Source organism: Megalobrama amblycephala, linkage group LG24, assembly GCF_018812025.1.
Source record: "Megalobrama amblycephala isolate DHTTF-2021 linkage group LG24, ASM1881202v1, whole genome shotgun sequence".
Lineage (NCBI taxonomy): Eukaryota > Metazoa > Chordata > Actinopteri > Cypriniformes > Xenocyprididae > Megalobrama > Megalobrama amblycephala.
The window spans coordinates 1632990-1655570 of record NC_063067.1 but is presented as its reverse complement, the minus strand read 5'-3'; the positions used below and the strand labels follow the sequence as shown (position 1 = coordinate 1655570).

General features: G+C 39.0%; 2 protein-coding genes across 4 annotated transcripts; one reads left to right on the top strand and one right to left on the bottom strand.

Annotated features, from left to right (window-relative positions):
* Positions 1-1797: 1797 nt before the first annotated feature.
* pfn1 (profilin 1) lies at positions 1798-5349 on the bottom strand. The gene is made up of 4 exons (XM_048178404.1): positions 5194-5349; positions 4881-5028; positions 3139-3334; positions 1798-2306 (listed from the first exon to the last, which is right to left on the bottom strand). Exons 2-4 carry the CDS (start codon positions 5010-5012, stop codon positions 2209-2211), a joined length of 426 nt encoding a protein of 141 aa, XP_048034361.1. The 5' UTR covers positions 5013-5028; positions 5194-5349; the 3' UTR covers positions 1798-2208.
* An 11352-nt stretch (positions 5350-16701) lies between these two features.
* Positions 16702-20857, top strand: LOC125260272 (mucin-5AC-like). 3 transcript variants are annotated; one of them, XM_048178557.1, is made up of 5 exons: positions 16702-16807; positions 17085-17153; positions 17933-18052; positions 18132-19561; positions 19694-20857. In XM_048178557.1, exons 3-5 carry the CDS (start codon positions 18001-18003, stop codon positions 20855-20857), a joined length of 2646 nt encoding a protein of 881 aa, XP_048034514.1. In that variant the 5' UTR covers positions 16702-16807; positions 17085-17153; positions 17933-18000. The 3 variants fall into 3 exon arrangements, with proteins under 3 accessions (XP_048034514.1, XP_048034513.1, XP_048034512.1); XM_048178556.1 differs by lacking the exon at positions 16702-16807 and adding an exon at positions 16829-16966 and having other exon boundaries at positions 19826-20857; XM_048178555.1 differs by lacking the exon at positions 16702-16807 and adding an exon at positions 16829-16966.
* Positions 20858-22581: the final 1724 nt, after the last annotated feature.

Below are 22581 nucleotides of genomic sequence, written 5' to 3'. Positions count from 1 at the left end.
GCTCTTGATTAAGAGACTATAGAATAACACAAGACGTGTCACTCCTATTGTTTTGAATGGGAGAAAGTGCAACGCGCGATATGTCCCGCATTCTAAATAAGAGCCAATCGCCGACTGGTAAAGTCATCGCGTCACAGCAGCTTCCGTTAGAAGCTCCAGTTTCTATAGAAACAGTCAGAAGCGCGCCTCCGAAATGAGACGCGCATTTAGGTCTGCGCATGCGCATTAGCTTGATCCAGCCTGAAAAATAGTTTTTTGTCATGATTCGAGCGTTTGGAAAATACATTTATGAGACAGTTGTTGTCAGATTTCATTGGTGATTACAAATATGAAATTTAATCAAAAGCTTGGCAAACAGCTTTGGAGAATTTGATGTTTCCCCATTCAAAGTGATAGGAACTGCACTTGAATGCCCAAGAGGCGTTTCAAAGATAGACGTCGAGTGAAATGACTTGTCTTAAAGGGACTTTGTCTTGACTCAATTTTAAATTCCAAAAATGATTGCATAATACTTTCATCTTTTACGGGTTATATATATATATATATATATATATATATATATATATATCATCTTGATTCTATATATATAAGGAAATCACGTCACCCACCGTGGCCACATGATGGCGCTGCATCTGTGTGTGTGTGTGTGTGTGTGTGTGTGTGTGTGTGTGTGTGTGTGTGTGTGTGTGTGTGCGTGTGTGTTCTATCTCAGTCTCTGTAATAGATCTGAAGTCTCATGTCTGTGTCACATGCACAACTTCCTGTTTCCTCTGTTACACCACTGTTCCTTCACAACAGTCACTGAAGAGTGTTTAACCCAGCTATAAAAATATGCTCCAACAACAGTTTGATAGATAACTTTGAATGAACATCCTACTAATGTTACTGTAAGAATGTTTGTTCATAACTTTGGGAGAACCTTGCCAGAACGTTCCCTGTGTCTCATGTTACTGCCTCTTTGGATCACTTGAATAAAGTGCTAAATGAATTTGTACATTTTGTTAGATTGTGCACATATGTGTTTCACTTATGTCTTCTGAGAGCAATGAAAATTTCATATAATAATTTCTTAGTGCTTTAAACTTTTAAAGTGCTGTTAAGAATTAAAGTCAGTATTAACTGAAATTACATAAACATCATTCTTACATTAATTGTGTTGAACTGATTGTGACCCTTCAGAGTCAGCAATCGTTCAGCTTGAGTTTCATGAATCTTTGAGTTCAAACAGGCCTCGAGAAGGTTCATCTCGTTCACTCAAGTGTGCTGAGAATGCAAAACCTTTCCTGGAAGAAGAGTACGACAGCCTGTGATTGGCTGAGACGCTCGCACGCATCAGCCTCTGAATATTACAATGAACTCTTGACTGGAGTGCTGTGATTTGATTGAGACGGTGTGTGTGTGTGTGTGTGTGTGTGTGTGTGGTTATTATCGTTAACTAAAAGTGTTGTTATCAACTGTAATAAATCCTAAATAGAAAAATTAGTTGAAACAGTTAAATAAAAATGAGAAATGTTGCCTTGCCAATTAACTGGAAATAAAAACTAAAACTAAAATAAAAAATAAATTGAATTGAACTAGTAATATTTTAAAAACATACTAAATATACTAAAAATTTAACCATTTTTTTAAAAAGAAAGCTTTTATTTTTATATTTTCAGTTCATTCAAAATATTAATTAAAAACTAAAATAAAACTCAGATGAGTTATAACTATATGATATGTTTAGAATCGTGACACGTTTCGTGACGTTTAAGGTTAAAAACACATTGGCCCCATGAACACACGCACAGGCGCTGATCCACAGAAACTCATTCTCTCTTTATTTGCCATCTAACAGTCAGAACTCTGGGATTTGTTCAGCAGGATTTCACACATACAATCGTACAATCAAATGACCTGACGCTCCGCCCGTCCGAAACAGCGAAATACTATAGTACCGTAAAATCAATCAATTAATTCATGATAAAACCAATAAATGAGTTTGATATAAACTAGAGTTTGTGTTCCACTGCCTGACTGGAGAGATGACGAGGAGAAACCAAGATCTCAAACTCCTGGAATGTTAAAACTGAGATGATGATGATGTTTTGAAATACAAGTTTGGCTGATCTTGGATCTGTTCTTCTGGCTTTTGGAATGGAATCCTGGCAGATGAGGTGGAACAGTGTGGTGAAGTGGGCGGAGTCAGTAGGGCAGGGCGGGGCTTGTTCACATGTTCTGCTTCCTGAGGTATGCGGTCATGTCAAAGACAAGTGGATTGATTTTACCGCCGTGAGCATCTTTTATTCCTTTTGCAATGATTATTGCTGAAAGAGAAAGAGAGAGAAATGAATCTCACAAAAACATGTCCAGGTCAAAATTCACCCCAGAGTCGAAAGAAATATAAATAAAATATGCATTTTCAATTAATTATGAATATATAAATTATAATAATAAATTATATATTTATTTATATAAATATTTATTTATTTTTATCATATATATATATATATATATATATATATATATATATATATATATATATATATATATATATATAAAAATAAGTATTTTTATTATATTTACATATTATATTTGTGTATACTTGATATATAAACAAATGTCCAGGTCAAATTTCACCCCAAAGTCAAAAGAAATATAAATAAAATATAAATTATATATTATTTATAAATTCAAATTAAATATAAAATAAGTATTCTTATTATATTTTCATACAATATTTGTGTACTTTATATATAAAAACATGCCTAGGTCAAATTTCACCCCTGAATTTAAACAATTAATTATGAATTAAAATTATATATAAAATAAATATTTTTATTATATTTGTATAAACTATACATAAAAATATGTCCAGGTTAATATTCACACCAGAATCTAAAGAAATAAAATGACATTACATTGTTAAAATATAAATTATAAAATTAAATTAAATTTTAAATATGTTTAGTATATTTACATATGTGTATATACACTACAATAATTATATTAAAATATTTATATTTAGGAGCACTTAACTTTTTGCACTGTAATGCATCAGGACATCAGTTTTTTGTTTTTGTTAATTGTGATTCTCATTACTGTAATGACATTTTTAATTCCTGCAAGGATGATTGTAAATTATCAGCATCAATTCACCTTTATGAGATCTGCCGATGGTGAATGAAAAGGGGTCAGGCTCTTTCTCTGAGGTCTTCATCTTGATGTCCATGGTGTTCTGCCCGTCCACATTCAGAGCGTCTCTCAGCACTGTGCACTTCCTGCCTGCCAAAGTCACGCCATTGGCAAACAGTCCACTGCGGTCGCTCGCTACAATAGCCTGAACCTCTGACGCCTAGAGAGAGAGAGGGAAAGAGAGAGAGAGAGACTGTCAGTGTGGATTGCGGGTGATAAAATGGTCCAGAAAACACATGCTGAAACAAGTAGAAACACTTCACACACACACACACACACACACAGATTCTTGTGCGGCTCATGTTTTGTCATGTTCCAGAAGACGACGCTCGCCTCAAAATACAGACCATAAATCTCCGTCTATTTCTACATTTGAATGTATTCCATCATTCCAGAAGTTTCTTAGATTGAAAGACCAGCGCAATCAGCTTCACATCCTCATGCATCAATCAAGATTTTAGGTTCAAATATACATTAAAGTATAAAGAAGTGTACATATTAGCGGCTGAACTTCCAATCAACTCATTTTCAATGGTTTGGTGGTTATCTAAAATAGATGAACCAGCATGAATGCTGCAACAATCTATATACAGCTGCAGTTATACGCTGAACTCAGTGTCTCTTAAAAGGGGGTTTTACAATATGAGATATGAGATAGAGAGAGACAGACAGCATCTCTGAAGTCTTTAAAAGTATGAGCTGCATGTTACGACATGAATGGGGAAACACAACTGTACAACAACACACACATATATAAATACACACACACACATATATATATATATATATATATATATAGGGTAAAAAATATTATATAGATGCATTATATATAGGCTATACAATTTTGAGATCTATATATATATATATATATATATATATATATATATATATATATATATATGGTAAAAATTATTATATAATTATTATATAGATGCATTATGTATAGGCTATACGATTTTTATATCTCATATATATATATATATATATATATATATATATATATATATATATATATATATACATACACACACACACACACACACAAACCTGGATAAAGAGAGCTCAAATTCAAGTCAAAATGAAAGTTAGTGAGGGGAACCCAAGAAAGGAAGTGTTGAAATAATCAGCGGTCAAAACTGAATGTTGCTTTACATTAGACACACAGATGATAGTTTCACTTAAAGGATAATGTCTCTCGCATAAATATAGCCTATTCTAAATATTTAATAGCTAATATATTAAAATCATCTGACAGAGTGCGCGCGCCATGGGCGTACAGGCGGAAGCGAGGCGCGCGCGCAAACAGAGAGGTACCAGCTTCCGCCTTTCAGCACGCATGACCAAATAAGGAGCAGTTCACAGAACTCCGCGCGACTGCTGCTGTGAGGAAATTCAGCGCGAAAGAATAAACGGTCGATTCGGATGAGAGATGTGTTCTTATTATCACGAATTAAACGAATTAAACTAATGGAAACGACGGCGATTTACTTTTATAAAACTTATCTTAAAGTTTGTGGCTTCACACAACCAGACCGTTATCACCAGCGAAGCTGCGAGCGCATCCTGATTTGCAGCGACTTTTATATGCGGATGTCAGAACATGTAAGTACGAAAACGAGTGCCATTCAAATAAATAACTAAATAAATCATAATAAAAATAAACAAACAAGGAAAAATAACTATTTTTTTATCAGTAAATGTTGTACCGTGATTTGGCTAAGCCAGCCGCCCGGCGCTGCAGCCCAAACGGACTCCTGACCCGGTGTCAGCCCGAGAATGGCCGCATCATCCACCCATTCGCTCTTGGTCAGGCTGCTGATGTAGCTGTCCCAGCTCATGACTGCTGCTTTAGATCTGAGGAGCAATAAAACATGATCATATATTAATATTAATAATAATAATAATAATAATATAAACACGCCCAACTCTGCTGCTCAAAAGCCATCGCATCACTTATCAAACCTGCTGCGAAAGCTCCAGGAAAGAGATAAAAGTAAAGCGATAAGAGAAAGAAAGTACCTGAATGCGTCTCTGCTCCGATGCAAAGTGAGTTTGAGGAAGTCCGTGTCAGTTTATATGCAGCAGCTCTCGCGCCCTGCCCTACGGCCCACTTCCGCACCGCGCGAGAGAGATATACTGAAGATGCACTGTTTGCATGATCCGTTCACGTCGCAAAGTTTGGTTTAAATCATCCCAGAATATGTTGAAGTCTAAAGCTAAACAAATGAGCAAATAACAAATCAGGGACGAGATAGGCACTCTCAGTGCACAAACTCTAGTGTGTTGTATATTTAAATGAATTTATGATAAGAAGGAAAAAAAAGCATATGCTAAATACACTGGCTAAAAAAAATAAAAATAAAATAAATCAAGAATCAGGTCAGAATTCAAATATTTGTTATATGCAAATACATCTTGGATTCATTTTTAAGCTGCACTCTCTTACTCATGTCACACAAAAAGAGATGTTTGGTGTGTTCCATACAAATATAAAACAGCAAATGAAAAACACCATATAAGTATCATAGTCATATGAGAGATTTGAATGAGGAACAGACTAAAATCGCAGCTCTCAAATCTCATTCACACTTCCACTTAGGCTATTCGAACTGGCACATCGCGTTTTGATATATGCTACTGCATGTAATATAACGGCTAACAAAAATAATCTTTTGCTAACATTCCCATTAAAAGGTTAGTTCACCCATATAATGAAAATTCTGTCATTTATTACTCACCCTAGTGTCGTTCCACATCCGTAAGACCTTTGTTCATCTTCAGAACGCAAATTAAGATATTTTTGATGAGAGCTTTCTGTCGCTTAATAAAGATCCAACGCAACTACCACTCCAAGGTCCAGAAAGGTAGGAAAAAGACATCATTAAAGTATTCCATGTGACTCCAGTGGCTTAAACTTAATTTTATGAAGCGACGTGACTGCTTTGTTTGTGCAAAAAAAAAAAACAATTACAACTTTATTTACAAAATAATATTATCCAAAGTGTATTCACACAACGTCAGCTCTCACGTGAACACAACACGCATGCATCGTGATGCTCTCGTGAACACTTGCGCATGTGCGTTGAGTTGACGCACGAGTCTGAACAACACGCATGAAGTTCTCGTGAACGCACGTTGCAGATGAGTAGTTTGTACGCAAAGTGGTAAATTATTATTATTATTTTTTATTGCATAAAGTAAGCACTCACATCGCTTCATAAAATTGAGTTTAAGCCACTGGGGTCACATGGAGTACTTTAATGATGTCTTTACTACATTTCTGGACCTTGGAGTGGTAGTTGCATTGGATCTCTATGGAGGGACAGAAACCTCTCAGATTTTATCAAAAACATCTTAATTTGTGTTCCGAAGATGAACAAAGGTCTTACAGATATTGAAGGACATGAGGGTAAGTAATAGATGATGGAATTTTCATTTTTGGGTGAACTAACCCCTTAAGGCAGAGGTTTTCAAACCTGCTCCTGGGGACCCACTGTCCTGCAGAGTTTCGCTCCAGCCCTAATCAAACAAACCTGAACCCGCTAATCAAGCTCTTCAGGATCGGTTGAAAATCACAGGCAGGTGTGCTGAAACAGGTTGGAAATCAGTTTTGCAGGACCGTGGGTCCCCAGGAGCAGGGTTGAAGACCTCTGCTTTAAAGTTATGAAAACATTATTTCTGAATCATTATTCTCAGAACATTCAAAACGTCCAGTTTAAAAAAAAATGTAAATACGCTCCCTGAACGTTCAGAAACAAATAGTAACGTTTAAAAAAATGTTAGACGAATGTCTAAATAGATTCAGAAAAAACATTCCATGAACGAAGTATAAATAATGTTTTGAGAACACGCATCCGTCGTGAAGCTCTCGTGAACTCTCTTGCGTGTGCGTTGACACGCGAGTCTGAACACAACACGCATGCATCATGATGCTCTCCTGAACTCTCTTCGTGTGCGTTGAGTTGACCCGTGAGTCTGAACACAACACACGTGTCGTGATGCTCTCGTGAACTCTCTTGCGTGTGCGTCGAGTTGACCCGCGAGTCTGAACACAACACGCATGCATCATGATGCTCTCCTGAACTCTCTTGCGTGTGCGTCGAGTTGACCCGCGAGTCTGAACACAACACGCATGTGTCGTGATGCTCTCGCAAACACTCTTGCGTGTGCGTTGAGTTGACGCATTAGTCTGAACACAACATGCATGAAGTTCTCGTGAACTTTGCAGATGCAGATGAGTATTTTTGTAAGCAAAGTGGTAAATTATTTATTTATTTTTGCATAAAGTAAGCACTCAGGTCACTTAAAATCGAGTTTAAGTCACTGGGGTCACATGGAGTACTTTAATGATGTCTTTACTACATTTCTGGACCTTGGAGTGGTAGTTGCATTGGATCTCTATGGAGGGACAGAAACCTCTCAGATTTCATCAAAAATATCTTAATTTGTGTTCCAAAGATGAACAAAGATCTTACAGATATTGAAGGACGTGAGGGTAAGTAATAGATGATGAAATTTTCATTTTTGGGTGAACTAACCCCTTAAAGCAGAGGTCTTCAAACCTGCTCCTGGGGACCCACTGTCCTGCAGAGTTTCGCTCCAGCCCTAATCAAACAAACCTGAACCCGCTAATCAAGCTCTTCAGGATCGGTTGAAAATCACAGGCAGGTGTGCTGAAACAGGTTGGAAATCAATTTTGCAGGACAGTGGGTCCCCAGGAGCAGGGTTGAAGACAGGGTTGAAGGGTTGAATAACATTTAAAGTTATGAAAACATTATTTCTGAATGTTCTCAGAACATTCAAAACGTCCAGTTTTTAAAAAAATGTAAATATGCTCCCTGAACTTTCTGAAACAAATACTAATTTTTAAAAAATGTTAGACGAATGTCCAACTAAATAATTTCAGAAAAAACATTCCATGAACAAAGTATAAATAACGTTTTGAGAACATTATTAAAGATCAGATAACTTTGAATGAACATTCTACTACTGGAAGAACGTTTGTTCATAACTTTTCGAGAACCTTTGCAGAACGTTCCCTGTCAGCTTGGATTGGGTTTGAGTCATATGGACTACAGTTATGATCGTTTTATGGTGTTTTTTAGACGGACATGGTCACTAAGAACTTGAAAAGAGCTGCATTAAGATTCTTCAGCCATTCTTATTTTGTGTTTCACAGAAAAACGGGATTGAGAAAACATGAAGATGAGGAAATAATGACAAGAATCCTTTTTTGTTTCCTTTAAAGCTTCAAAGACTTGCCAAACGGGCTCCTGCATCATGATTCTCAGATAACAATCATGAGCTTGTGTGTTGAAGGTTCTCAGACTGACATGATTTGATTCACAGATACACTAAGTCTCGCCTTCCAGAGTTCATTTTTTACTTTAATTTGAGTTAAAGTTTGAGCTGATCTGGGGTTTGTTGCAGGTTAGGCCAGAGTTTGGCCTTTTGCAAAATGAGACAGAAAAAGGAGGCGGCAGAATACAGCAGAGTGTGACCGCAACATCCTGTTTGTGAATCTGCAAGCTGCATGATATGACAGGAAGAATTACAGAGACAGTCAACGTGAATGAGATGAACTGAATTTCATTCCACTACTGTATCTGACTGTTTGAAGATGCTGTGGTGGAGTTCATCTCTCTTCTCAAGTTGATCTGTCAGACTAAACGACACTGAGAAGTGACCGCTGGAGTAGCCAATCAGATTGTGCCATGTGAGAGAACAAGGCGGGACCAGAGCTGTAACATTTCACCCATTAACAGTGTGAGGGACTTGACCTGTCAAGAACATGTCAAATTTCACCTTGGATTCAAAAGAAAAAGAAAAAAAAAAAAAAAAAATCAATTATACACTCTAAAAAATGCTGGGTTAAAAACAACCCAAAATATGTTGGAAATTAACATTTATTAATATGTTTAATAAATTAACAAATAAGTTTAATGAATAATGTATTAAATTGCTTATTTATAAATGTTCACCTTTTGATTATTATTGTTGCCTCTATTAATTATGTCTGATTTTAAATTCCAAACATACTTTGGGCTCATTTTAAGCCAGACATAGACAAGTCATTTTTAAACAATAGTTGAGTTAAATAAAGCTACCCAGCATGTTGAGCAAACATTTAACCCAACTGCTGGGTTAAAACAACCCAATCGCCGGGTTTGTCCATTTTCAACCCAGCATTTCTTAGAGTGTATTTTGCATTAAGAAAATGAGGCACATGACATTTTCATGAGAAATGACTGCACTGTATTGCAGTAATGTTTTAAAAGTGTTTCATTCAGGAAAATCTAATGTCAATTAAAAAGTGTCTCAAAAGTGAACGGGCTGGATGCAAATAATAATAAAAAATAAAATTTCATTCTTTATGCAAAATGTCATTTCTATTTTTAATTTTCTTCTGTTTTGCTTTTAAGAGAGAAAAACATGGTAATGAAGGAGAAACAGCAGATTTGAGCATTGCAAACTCTACCGGAGTCTAATGAGTGCTGAAGAGTTTAGAAGACAAATCTACTGGAGCTGTGGAATTCATGCTCATGTTCTCACTGGTTTGACCAGAGTGAGAGACATTTCTATCATAACATGCAAACACACGCTGACTAATGTAGTGAAAAAAGAATGTATGCCTGCGAGGCAAACACACACACACACACACATTTTTTCGCTGGCTGGGTAGAATGTATTTGAGGCCAGCACAGACAGAGCAGAGAAATCCATATCTTTGAGTTTATCAAGACAATTGATCAGTGAGAGGCCTTTGTGAGCGAAGTAAGCAGAGAGATTGCACAAGCATAGATCTTCAGTCAATAATAAGCTCATTAAATCACTAAACTAATAGTACAACGTCCAGAGCTCTAGATAAACACTGATGAACAGCTGAATAAGGTTCTGTGCCCATCTGCATTAAAGCACCTTAAGTTTTTTAAAGTGACAACCGTGATTTCCCTTATAAGGGAATGAGGGCATTGCATATAATCCCTTAAACACTTCTTAGGTAAGGGAAACTTAAGTGACTTGACGGAACAAAATTCTATCGTTACCATTGACATTTTGTTAACAAAGATAGTGATAAGTTTTCATAGAAAATAAAATGGATAATGAAAACCAAATATAAAAGAGATGGACCAGACAACAGAAACTCAAAGGAATAGTTCAACCAAAAATGAAAATTTATTAATTAAAAAAGTGCGTGTCTGATGTGACGTGTGCACGTTTGAGCTTCCGTTAATCTTACTTGGTGTGTGCTATGTATGTAATTTTATCAGTGTTTATACATGAATAAATGCCCTAAGTTAGTGTCTGTTTATCATATAAAGCGAACAATTGTGTATCATTAGGGTCGGTTCATGCAAAGCGCATTTTTCCATTCTATTGTGCTACTTTTCCATTGTTTTTCTTTGTAAACGCACACTAGATGGACATGTTTGACTGTTGTGCTCGTGTCTCGCTCAGTAGAGCGATGGGAAATTCAGATCATTTTACAGAATCGGATATTTGAATCTCGTTCAGCAAAATAAACAAATCTTTTTTCCCCAAATCATTTTGTTCATTTCAGCAGAATATAATTTAAATATTACATGTTAATAGCTAAATTCCTCTACTTAGGCAAATGTTAATCACATAACACATAAGAAATCCCCATAGGCTGAAGCTATGCAGTCTGTACTGGTGTAGTGACAAATTTTAAATATAAACAACGTATTTGACTTTTATTGTAAACATATACATACATTATATATATATATATATATATATATATATATACATACATACATACATACATATATATATATATATATACATACATACATACATACATACATATATATATATACATACATACATACATAATACATATATATATATATATTAGAGAGAGAGAGAGAGAGAGAGATTGAGTAAATTGAGAGTGCATGGAAACTCTTGGTGGCTGAAGGCTGTGATTGATGTTTCCATTGTAACGTTGCCTTCTTTGACAGTGGTATTATGGGTAGTGTAGTCCTTCAATTTTAAGCACTTTTTTAAACCTTGAAGTTGAAATCACATTGACTTGTGTCTACTACAGAAGCATATGAGGACACTTAAACTTGGTGAGTCTGTCTTAAAAACCTTTCATGTTATAAACTCTTTTTTTTGTCTTTTTTTTTTTTTTGTCTGAGGTACCTTCACAGCCATGCTAATTTCTGTTTTATAGGTTGAGTGGAAGCTAAAGGGAAATTCTACAGTCTGCCGTCAATGTCAGCTTGTAATTCTGGGTGGAGTTTGTGGTTGGCTAAGAAAAAGCCTTGTGTGTTAAGAGGAAACTCATTTGCCAGTCAAACATGAAAGAAAATGTCCATTCTGCAAAGATTGTGAGCTTTGAGAGAAATTGTGTGTTTTAAAATAAAGCACCTGAAATGCCACAACTTGCTGACATGAAGGTAAAGTAACAGCAACCAAACACATTATTTTAATAATAAATCCTATTACTTAGTGTTAAGGGTTTAATCATCACTTTGTCTTTGCAATTTTGTAAGCCAACCGCTTTTGAAATTTCGAAATTCTGCTTCAGGTCAGGGTTAGCACCACATTTGCAAGGTTCAATTGCATCGATAAAGTTATAGTGTGAAACAGCCCGGTGCTAGAGCGTTAAGGCGAGATGTTCGGCAGCAGACAGCCAATCATAAACGGCCTCAAATAGAACCCAATAATAAAGACGCAAAAACCACTAAAAAAGGAACACGCGCACACACACCCACCTTCAGTGCTGCACTGACTCAGTGACTTCCTGTCTCTGACAGGAAGTGGAGAAACTGTCTGTTATGCATGTGAGGATTCTCATCAGATCTTAAACACCCTCCTCTCAGTTTCTTTCTTATTTCCACTCATCCTGTTCTCTTCTCACAACCTCTTCCTCTCATATAGCCCCTGCGCACACAAACATACACGTGTTTCGCTATACTAGTGAGGACATTGCATAGACTTCAACTGATTTTATCTCAATTATATATAACATTTTCTAATTTCCATGGCCTAACAACCCTTACAGAAACTTGTGCAAAACACGATTTAAACAAAAACATTAAAAAGACTTCTAAATAAATATTTTAAACTAGTGAGGACCGGTAAAATGTCCTCGCTAGTCGTTGTTACTATATAAGTGAGGACATTTGGCCCTCAAGTATAGCCAAACCTGCACACACACACACACACACACACACACACACACACACACACACACACACACACACACACATATATACTTCCCTCAGTATAATATGCCCTTTTTAGGCAAACTAGGAAGTGAGAGAATGTGGGGGAGATAATGAAAAAGTGTCAGTGAGAAAGTGAAAGACTAAATGCACTTCACACGTTGCATAAGTGCACATGTCCTTTAAGTAACAGTAATTGAAAGATTGTACTAACCAATGGAATACTGCATGTTAAATAGATGTCACCAAAATAAACCCACCAACACACTTCTGCATATAGAGCTGCTGACCTGTTTGGACATGCTGAGGAATTCTGAGGAATGCAGGTTTTGTTCAGGTTTTATGGTGTGAGCAGCGCCCTCCTCTGGAGATACACAAACTGACAATGTCACATTTGCAAGAACTCAGCATGACACAGTTCAAGCACCCAGGGTTTTAGGGCACCATTTTAGGTTATCATTTCCAAATACTTAAACACTGTTAAATGTGTTTTACTGGATCTGATGATTCCAAGCAACTTTAACTCAGTGACTACTATAGAACCTTATACAGATTGTTTCAAAGCAGCTTTACAGTAAACTGGAAGACAAAAATGATGCACACTTATGCTATAAAGCAGCTCTACAGAAGACAATGCATCATTACTCAGCGCAATTCAGTTAACTTCTGCACCATTTCATTGGACAAGTAGTCTAATAGTGATGCAAGCACTTGAAAAAAGAAGAAGAAGAAAAAAAGAGCCAGTTGCTAAATGCACTATTACACCTTTTCACGTGTGTTTGGGTTCAGGTTGTTGTCAGGTTGGTCAATGGGGCAAATAGCAAATTCACAACCTTACCAAACTTTCAGAATGAAAAGAAGCTTTTAAAAGGCCAGTCTTTTATTGGGATACAGTCAAGCAAATTCCAAGGACAAACAGATCTAAATGTTACTTGCAGATCAAGCATTCAGGGTTGACCAAACAGATCTGAAGTTCCAGAAGAGAGTTCATCTTTAGAAACACTTAACATTCAGACAGACAGAGTCACTTCAAATAAAGAGTCTCACAGGTGGACAGAACCAGCAGATTCACCTGCAGCGTCCTGGCTGAAGTTGCCTTGAGCGGAACCAGATTCCTCAGAATCCAGGTTAAAGGGATAGTTCACCCAAAAATGAAAATTTATTGTTTATCTGCTTACCCCCAGGGCATCCAAGATGTAGGTGACTTTGTTTCTTCAGTAGAACACAAATGATGATTTTTACCTCCAACCATTGCCGTCTGTCAGTCGTATAATGCATGGCAATGGGAACAAAATCCATGTGTGAAAAAAAGAAAAAAAAACCCACACCTGCACAGACAAACCCAAATTAAACCCGATGGCTCGTGACGACACATTGATGTCCTAAGACATGAAACAATCGGTCTGTGTGACAAACCGAAGAGCATTTATATCATTTTTACCTCTTATACACCACTATGTCCAATTGCGCACAGCATCCAGTACATGAGGTGTGTACTCGCTCTGGCGTATTTTAAACATGGTGCCTGTAGTACAACAGTTATGCAAATGGAGGTAAACTACTAAAAAACATGGTTTTATTACATCAAAACTTATTTTGTTACTTTTTGCAAGGGCAGCTTTACAAATAAAAAGGACACATACAAAGATCTTGTTCACATACCTCAGTTGGATGTGGAAAAACCATAGGCACAGCTGATGGTTTAAGTCACGTGATCCTCTCCTGGGTATGTAAAATCATCAGGGGAGAAATTATCGCTTCAGACCCTCAACAACTTTAGTACATTAATGGGTGATATCCAGCTGAAGAGCAATCAACCATAACTTCAGGGAATACATGGAAAGTCACCACTCCCAAGTGGGTTTGCGCAAGAGAACATCTTTTAAGTCAGTTTGAACAATCTGGATAAGCGCAAGTAAGTACCATTTTGATTAGCCGTCGTACCTACAGTGTTTGTGCACTGTGTAAACAATGAGTGACATATACGCGAGATCACTTCCAGTGCTTGCGTAAACTACGCCAGTCAAGCACTGCAGTCAAGGCAGTTGGACAGTGTAAAAAATTATAGTAAAAAAAATGATATACGGTTCAGTTTCTCGCACAAACCAATCGTTTTGTGTCTTATGACATCAATGTGTTGTCACGAGCCGCAGGGTTTCATTTAGATTTGTCTGTGCATGTTTTTTTTTTTTTACTCTCATAGACTTTGTCCATCCATGTTCTGTTTGCTACTGACCAGATCACCTGCAAAAAATTAAGTCTTATGGTGCGTTCACACCGGACGTGAATGAAGCGGTAAGCGCGAGTGATTTACGTGTTAAGTCAATGCAAAGACGCGAATTGACATCCTGCGACGCGAATCGCGCAAGTTGAAAAATCTGAACTTTGGCGAATTTCCGCGTCGCGTTAACCAATCAGGAGCTTGCTCTAGTAGTGACGTGACGTAGCGAGCTGAGGCAGAAATTCGAAACAACAATGGAAGACAAAATCATCGTCGCTGTACATCTTCATACATTTATAGAAACAGAAATAAAAAGGATCGTGTTTGAAACAAAGTGAGTGAGGAGGTCGGACAATCTGATAAGTTGTAAAAAACGGTCTTTACTCAATTTGAGCTATATACACATATTAAGACTACAAGCCAACTAAAGACGACCAGTTGAGCTTATTTGATGTAATTTACAATTATTTCCCCACTGACAAGTTGTGTTTATTCAGAGGAAGTGTGCAGAAAGCAGTGGGAGAGTCTGGGACACATAAAGGAGCGGGAGAGCCCCTCTCATGACGCGAATTCGCGTCTGTTGTGAAGGGATTTTCACGCGCGAATGAAGCGAGTAAACTCAAAATGTTCAAGCGTCCAACTACGCACGAATAGCACAATTTATTCGCGCAAGTCGCGTCTGGTGTGAACGCAGCATATAACAGTTTGAGTTTGTCCTTTAAAAGCTGTTAATAGTAAATACAAGTTTCCCAGTATAACAAGTGTATTGTATGTAACCAGGCAGTTTTAGTGCCTATGGACCTTGTTTAGAGCAATGTCATGACAAATATTAAAGCAAGACTGAGGGATAGACTTACCATATTTTAATTTGCATCTGCTGATAAAAAAAAAAAAAAAAAAAAAAAAAAAAAGCCCTTATTTTTTTTTTTATAGCTCATGCTCTCTGGAGTTTGTCTACTGAAACTTCTTAGACATTTATGCAGTGTTCCATCAACAGAACAACCCAAAAACACATTAAAGAACAACACATTGAAGAGATCCCTCACAGACTCACTTTCATTCCCATTAAAAATGAAAATGGTGAATAAGATCAACATTTTATCCGTTTGAGTTCCAGGAAGAGAGGCCATGTTCCACTGTGGAATTGAGTGCTGAAAAAAAAAAAGCCTGTAAAAACTGTAGATCTACAACATTTAATTCTATAACATAACTTGCCATTCCATACTAACTGATGACAGAAAAACACCAGAATGATTATTTTAACAACACCCATTTTCTTTCTCTTTCTGAACTATTAAAACCATCAGTCAACACATGTGGACTCCTTAATCAAACAAGGTGTTTTAAAGCCACACCAAGAACCATTTTCATCTGTGTGCCTCGTTAACTCATCAGTTAGGCCAATTGATGGCCTATTAATGTGATCAATAATTAGGTATTATTTAGAATACAAACTCTTGCATTGTCACATAAAACAAAAAGCTTGATAATATCTCACTGTGTTACATATGATTTTTTAAATTGTTGATCTTTTATTATTGAATTATTTACTGTGAAGTGTCTGTATTTTGTCTTTGTCTGTAAGATTTTACTGTTTGAAAACTGCTTTATGAACTCGTAGTTAACTAAAACATTATCTCTGTCTATATTACCAATAAGAATAAATTATGAACTTAGTAAAGTTCCAGAAACTTTAGACACCTCTGTGTATGATGCATTCACACTGCAAGATTGTAACTGCATTTTTTCCTCAGTATTATTGTCTTGTTTTCCAGTACAAATATCTAAACATTTCTAAATCAAGATCATTTACTCAAGCAAAATGACTTAAAATATTGATTCTTGTTTTCTGAAAAAATCATCAATGTTAAGCGAGGTTATGATTAAACTGAGAAAAAAAAATCTGTCTTTTCTCCTAGGCTACATCCACATGAAGCCAGAGCTTACCTAATACGATCTTTTTTTTTTTTTCTCCCTCGTCTCAAGAAATATCTGCATACCCAAGAAACCACTGAAACGACTCAAAAAAATGTAGTATACATGCCAGATCAGTATGTGGCACTGTAATTCTGCAACAGAGATACACTAAAAACAAAGAATAAGACTTGGAGCATGCACATAAACCCCAGTAGTAATTTTTCAACCAACCAATAAGTGCATGGGAATGTTAACGACCTGGTCCTCCATCACTAATTGTCACTAACAAGAAACCCAGGTGATGAAAATCTGTGTGTTCTTTTTAAAGCCCTGCCTTGAGGCTTGAGGCTTGTTTTAGAAAGTATAGATAGATTGGTGATAGTTTTGTTTATAATCAAGATGACAGTTTCAAGTTTTATGTTTCTGGTCTTTTTTTGTCACCAATTGGTGCTCTATGGTAAAGTTGTTTTCACCTTAGTGTAATATGTAAAATACATACTGGATTTCTAGTACATAAAGTACATTTTCTAGATATAAAGTACATATATAACTTTGACCTTACATCTTGTTTTTAGGACTTGCTTTTCCAGTTGGTCGTCATTTGTACCCAACTGGTATTGAGCAAGTACGCTTGGAGGGCAAAGGTTTGTAATTCTTATTTGGCTATGTTGATGCTAGTGATGGGGAAACTGAGGCTTTCTGAAGCATTTGAGGCTTTCATCAAATTGTGCCAAAAAAACGTTCATTATTCAAAGCTTTTAACAGTGTACATCAGCAGCATCTGGTGGTCAGACTTGTTTACTTCACCATATCTAAATCATCACGAAGCAGATCTATGGTTTGAGGAAGCATGTGACCAAAGCTTTGGAAGTCCGTGACATATGGAATCACTCTGAATCAGTTCTAATCTTATGTAAACTCATCTAAATTAGTTTGACAATGAGACCACCACTCGTGTCATGTGTAGCCTGGTTAACGGATTCACATATTAATTGATTAATTCACATTAATTGATCATAATATAAAACCTACAATGATGTGGTGACTGATGTGAGTAGTTAATAATATTTTGGGTGACCCTTATGTTCTGTTCAGGGTCTCTGAGACCCCAGCAATAAAATGACTAAATCCATTTTCCTTTATGTATTAGTGAAGCACCAATTTTTTTCAAACCAGCTGTCTCGATTTTCTGATATTGCATGACGTTCGAAACGTCAATCATGTGGTGTTGTCATTTCGATACAAGCATCGGTACAGTGTGTGTGATACAATAGTGCTTTGAAAACTGCGTAAGAGCATCGGAGCCCCAATATCAACTGTCCCATCACTAGTTGACACTGACTGTTTGTTTAGATTGTGTGGTTAATTTCAATGAGGCCTGATGACTTTTGGTATTGATGTTATTATGCATTTTGTTTTCCAGATGGTTCCTTGTCTTGTCCTTATTTTAACAACCAACGTCCAATACAGCCAGTGGTAGCAAAGTGTAATATGGCTATTGTGGTGTCTTTGAATAATGCATCTGGGGTAGTTGTCCAAAAAGGTAACTCTGTGCTTATACTGTGAGGTTGACACTGACCATAAGGAAAGATAACTGCAGCTTTTTTTTTACCAACTTTTAGGCATTGATGGGAATTTGACTGAGTCCAGCCCTTTAATTGTTGAGGCTGATGGGAAATTGGCAAAATCCAGCCCTGTCCCTGCTGAAAAATGCAGCCCTCTTCCTGCCAAGGTTAATGGAAAGTTGACGGAGTTAAGGCCTGTCCCTGCTGTAGAATCCAGCTCTCTCCCTGCCAAGGTTGATGGGAAGTTGACTGAATCAAGGCCTGTCCCTGCTGAAGAATCCAGCTCTCTCCCTGCCAAGGTTGATGTGAAGTTGACTGAATCAAGCCCTGTCCCTGCTGAAGAATCCAGCTCTCTCCCTGCCAAGGTTGATGTGAAGTTGACTGAATCAAGCCCTGTCCCTGCTGAAGAATCCAGCTCTCTCCCTGCCAAGGTTAATGTGAAGTTCACTGAGTCTAGCCCTCTTCCCACTGAGAAATCCAGTGCTCTCCCTGCCAAGGTTGATGGGAAGTTGACGGAGTCAAGGCCTGTCCCTGCTGAAGAATCCAGCTCTCTCCCTGCCAAGGTTAATGTGAAGTTGACTGAATCAAGCCCTGTCCCTGCTGAAGAATCCAGCTCTCTCCCTCCCAAGGTTAATGTGAAGTTGACTGAATCAAGTCCTGTCCCTGCTGAAGAATCCAGCTCTCTCCTTGCCAAGGTTAATGAAAAGTTGACAGAGTTAAGGCCTGTCCCTGCTGTAGAATCCAGCTCTCTCCTTGCCAAGGTTGATGGGAAGTTGACTGAATCAAGCCCTGTCCCTGCTGAAGAATCCAGCTCTCTCCCTGCCAAGGTTAATGTGAATTTGCCTGAGTCTAGCCCTCTTCCCACTGAGAAATCCAGTTCTCTCCCTGCCAAGGTTGATGGGAAGTTGACGGAGTCAAGGCCTGTCCCTGCTGAAGAATCCAGCTCTCTCCCTGCCAAGGTTAATGTGAAGTTGACGGAATCAAGCCCTGTCCCTGCTGTAGAATCCAGCTCTCTCCTTGCCAAGGTTGATGGGAAGTTGACTGAATCAAGCCCTGTCCCTGCTGAAGAATCCAGCTCTCTCCCTGCCAAGGTTAATGTGAAGTTGACTGAGTCTAGCCCTCTTCCCACTGAGAAATCCAGTGCTCTCCCTGCCAAGGTTGATGGGAAGTTGACGGAGTTAAGGCCTGTCCCTGCTGAAGAATCCAGCTCTCTCCCTCCCAAGGTTAATGTGAAGTTGCCTGAGTCTAGCCCTCTTCCCACTGAAAAATCCAGCTCTCTCCCTGCCAAGGTTGATGGGATGTTGACGGCGTCGAGCCCTGTCTCTGCTGAAGAGTCCAGCGCTCTTCCTGCCAAGGTTGATGGGAAGTTGCCTGAGTCTAGCCCTCTTCCCACTGAGAAATCCAGCTCTCTCCCTGCCAAGGTTAATGTGAAGTTGACTGAGTCTAGCCCTCTTCCCACTGAAAAATGCAGCCATCTTCCTGCCAAGGTTGATGGGAAGTTGACGGCGTCGAGCCCTGTCTCTGCTGAAGAATCCAGCTCTCTCCCTGCCAAGGTTGATGGGAAGTTCACTGAGTCTAGCCCTCTTCCCACTGAAAAATGCAGCCATTTCCTTGCCAAGGTTGATGGGAAGTTGACGGAGTCAAGCCCTGTCCCTGCTGAAGAATCCAGCTCTCTCCCTGCCAAGGTTAATGTGAATTTGCCTGAGTCTAGCCCTCTTCCCACTGAGAAATCCAGTGCTCTCCCTGCCAAGGTTGATGGGAAGTTGACTGAATCAAGCCCTGTCCCTGCTGAAGAATCCAGCTCTCTCCCTGCCAAGGTTAATGTGAAGTTGACTGAGTCTAGCCCTCTTCCCACTGAGAAATCCAGTGCTCTCCCTGCCAAGGTTGATGGGAAGTTGACGGAGTTAAGGCCTGTCCCTGCTGAAGAATCCAGCTCTCTCCCTCCCAAGGTTAATGTGAAGTTGCCTGAGTCTAGCCCTCTTCCCACTGAAAAATCCAGCTCTCTCCCTGCCAAGGTTGATGGGATGTTGACGGCGTCGAGCCCTGTCTCTGCTGAAGAGTCCAGCGCTCTTCCTGCCAAGGTTGATGGGAAGTTGCCTGAGTCTAGCCCTCTTCCCACTGAGAAATCCAGCTCTCTCCCTGCCAAGGTTAATGTGAAGTTGACTGAGTCTAGCCCTCTTCCCACTGAAAAATGCAGCCATCTTCCTGCCAAGGTTGATGGGAAGTTGACGGCGTCGAGCCCTGTCTCTGCTGAAGAATCCAGCTCTCTCCCTGCCAAGGTTGATGGGAAGTTCACTGAGTCTAGCCCTCTTCCCACTGAAAAATGCAGCCATCTTCCTGCCAAGGTTGATGGGAAGTTGACGGAGTCAAGCCCTGTCCCTGCTGAAGAATCCAGCTCTCTCCCTCTCAAGGTTAATGTGAATTTGCCTGAGTCTAGCCCTCTTCCCACTGAGAAATCCAGCTCTCTCCCTCTCAAGGTTGATAGGAAGTTGGAGTTGAGCCCAGTCCCTGCTGAAGAGTCCAGCTCTCTCCCTGCCAAGGTCGATGGGAAGTTGGAGTTGAGCCCTGTCTCTGCTGAAGAATCCAGCTCTCTTCCTGCCAAGGTTGATGGGAAGTTGTCGGAGTCAAGCACTGTACCCGTTGAGGTTGATGGGAAGCTGACTGAATCAAGCCCTGTCCCTGCTGAAGAATCCAGCTCTCTCCCTCTCAAGGTTAATGTGAAGTTGACTGAGTCTAGCCCTCTTCCCACTGAAAAATGCAGCCATCTTCCCTGCCAAGGTTGATGGGAAGTTGATGGAGTCAAGGCCTGTCCCTGCTGAAGAGTCCAGCTCTCTCCCTGCCAAGGTTGATGGGAAGTTGGAGTTGAGCCCTGTCTCTGCTGAAGAATCCAGCTCTCTTCCTGCCAAGGTTAATGTGAAGTTGACTGAGTCTAGCCCTCTTCCCACTGAGAAATCCAGCTCTCTCCCTGCCAAGGTTGATGGGAAGTTGACGGAGTCAAGCCCAGTCCCTGCTGAAGAGTCCAGCTCTCTCCCTGCCAAGGTTGATGGGAAGTTGGAGTTGAGCCCTGTCTCTGCTGAAGAATCCAGCTCTCTTCCTGCCAAGGTTAATGTGAAGTTGACTGAGTCTAGCCCTCTTCCCACTGAGAAATCCAGCTCTCTCCCTGCCAAGGTTGATGGGAAGTTGACTGAGTCTAGCCCTCTTCCCACTGAAAAATGCAGCCATCTACCTGCCAAGGTTGATGGGAAGTTGTCGGAGTTGGGCCCTGTCTCTGCTGAAGAATCCAGCTCTCTCCCTGCCAAGGTTGATGGGAAGTTGTCGGAGTTGGGCCCTGTCTCTGCTGAAGAATCCAGCTCTCTCCCTGCCAAGGTTGATGGGAAGTTGTCGGAGTCAAGCACTGTACCCGTTGAGGTTGATGGGAAGTTGACTGAATCAAGCCCTGTCCCCAATGTAGAATCCAGCTCTCTCCTTGCTGAGGTTGATTGGAAGTTGACTGAGTCTAGCCCTCTTCCCACTGAAAAATGCAGCCATCTTCCTGCCAAGGTTGATGGGAAGTTGACTGAATCAAGCCCTGTCCCTGCTGAAGAATCCAGCTCTCTCCTTGCTGAGGTTGATTGGAAGTTGACTGAGTCAAGCACTGTCCCCACTGTAGAATCCAGCGTTCTCTCTTCTGAGGTTGATGGGAAGTTGAGGATGTGCTCATGTTCATCTCTATAACTGCCACCTTTCTGATTTTAAGTCAATAAAACCAGATATTCTGGAAAAGTGTTGCTTTATTTTTTATAAACTTTTGCACTGTCTCCTAATTTACAGAGAAGGTTGCATTAATGTCAAAGTGTTCAAAACAACTCCAACAAGGTGACTTCATGCCATTATAACTGTCAGATTACTTTTCCTTGTAATCTTTATACTATGGGGGTATTTAAATGAGTTATAATCCAAAAAAAAAAACAAAAAACTTGTGCATCTTGGCTGTTTATTCACATGAGTGGTGTTTTGGGAGGTGTCAAAGTGAAAAGATGGTGTTGTCTCTGAACTACAATGCAAATTTGTGAAAACTGACCTCTGCATGCACATTGTGATTAGTCTATAGGCATGCATGAGTGCTTGACAATCAAAACAATTGTGGGCTACAGGACTGTTTGTGCTGCTCAAGATATTGGGTTTATTAATGCTTTTCCATCAACATGTAGATATACACCACTACAACCAGCAGAGATGCATTTACATGTGTGCAGGCATGTAGTATTTACTGTGGCATCACCAACTACTGGCCTGGCATGCATAATACACTTAAAGACCCCCCTGTGGTGAAAATCAAGTTTTTAATGTTTATATTCTATGTAGTGTTGTAATATGCTTTACGACAAACCATGTGCAAATTCATAAGTCGGCACCATTTCTGAGTATTTTATGTTTGAAACTGCAGGAAACCAAAAACCCACGGTTTGAAATTGGTGGTGTTTGTGATGTCACAAACTACCTTGTAACCAATTACAACAATGTGCCG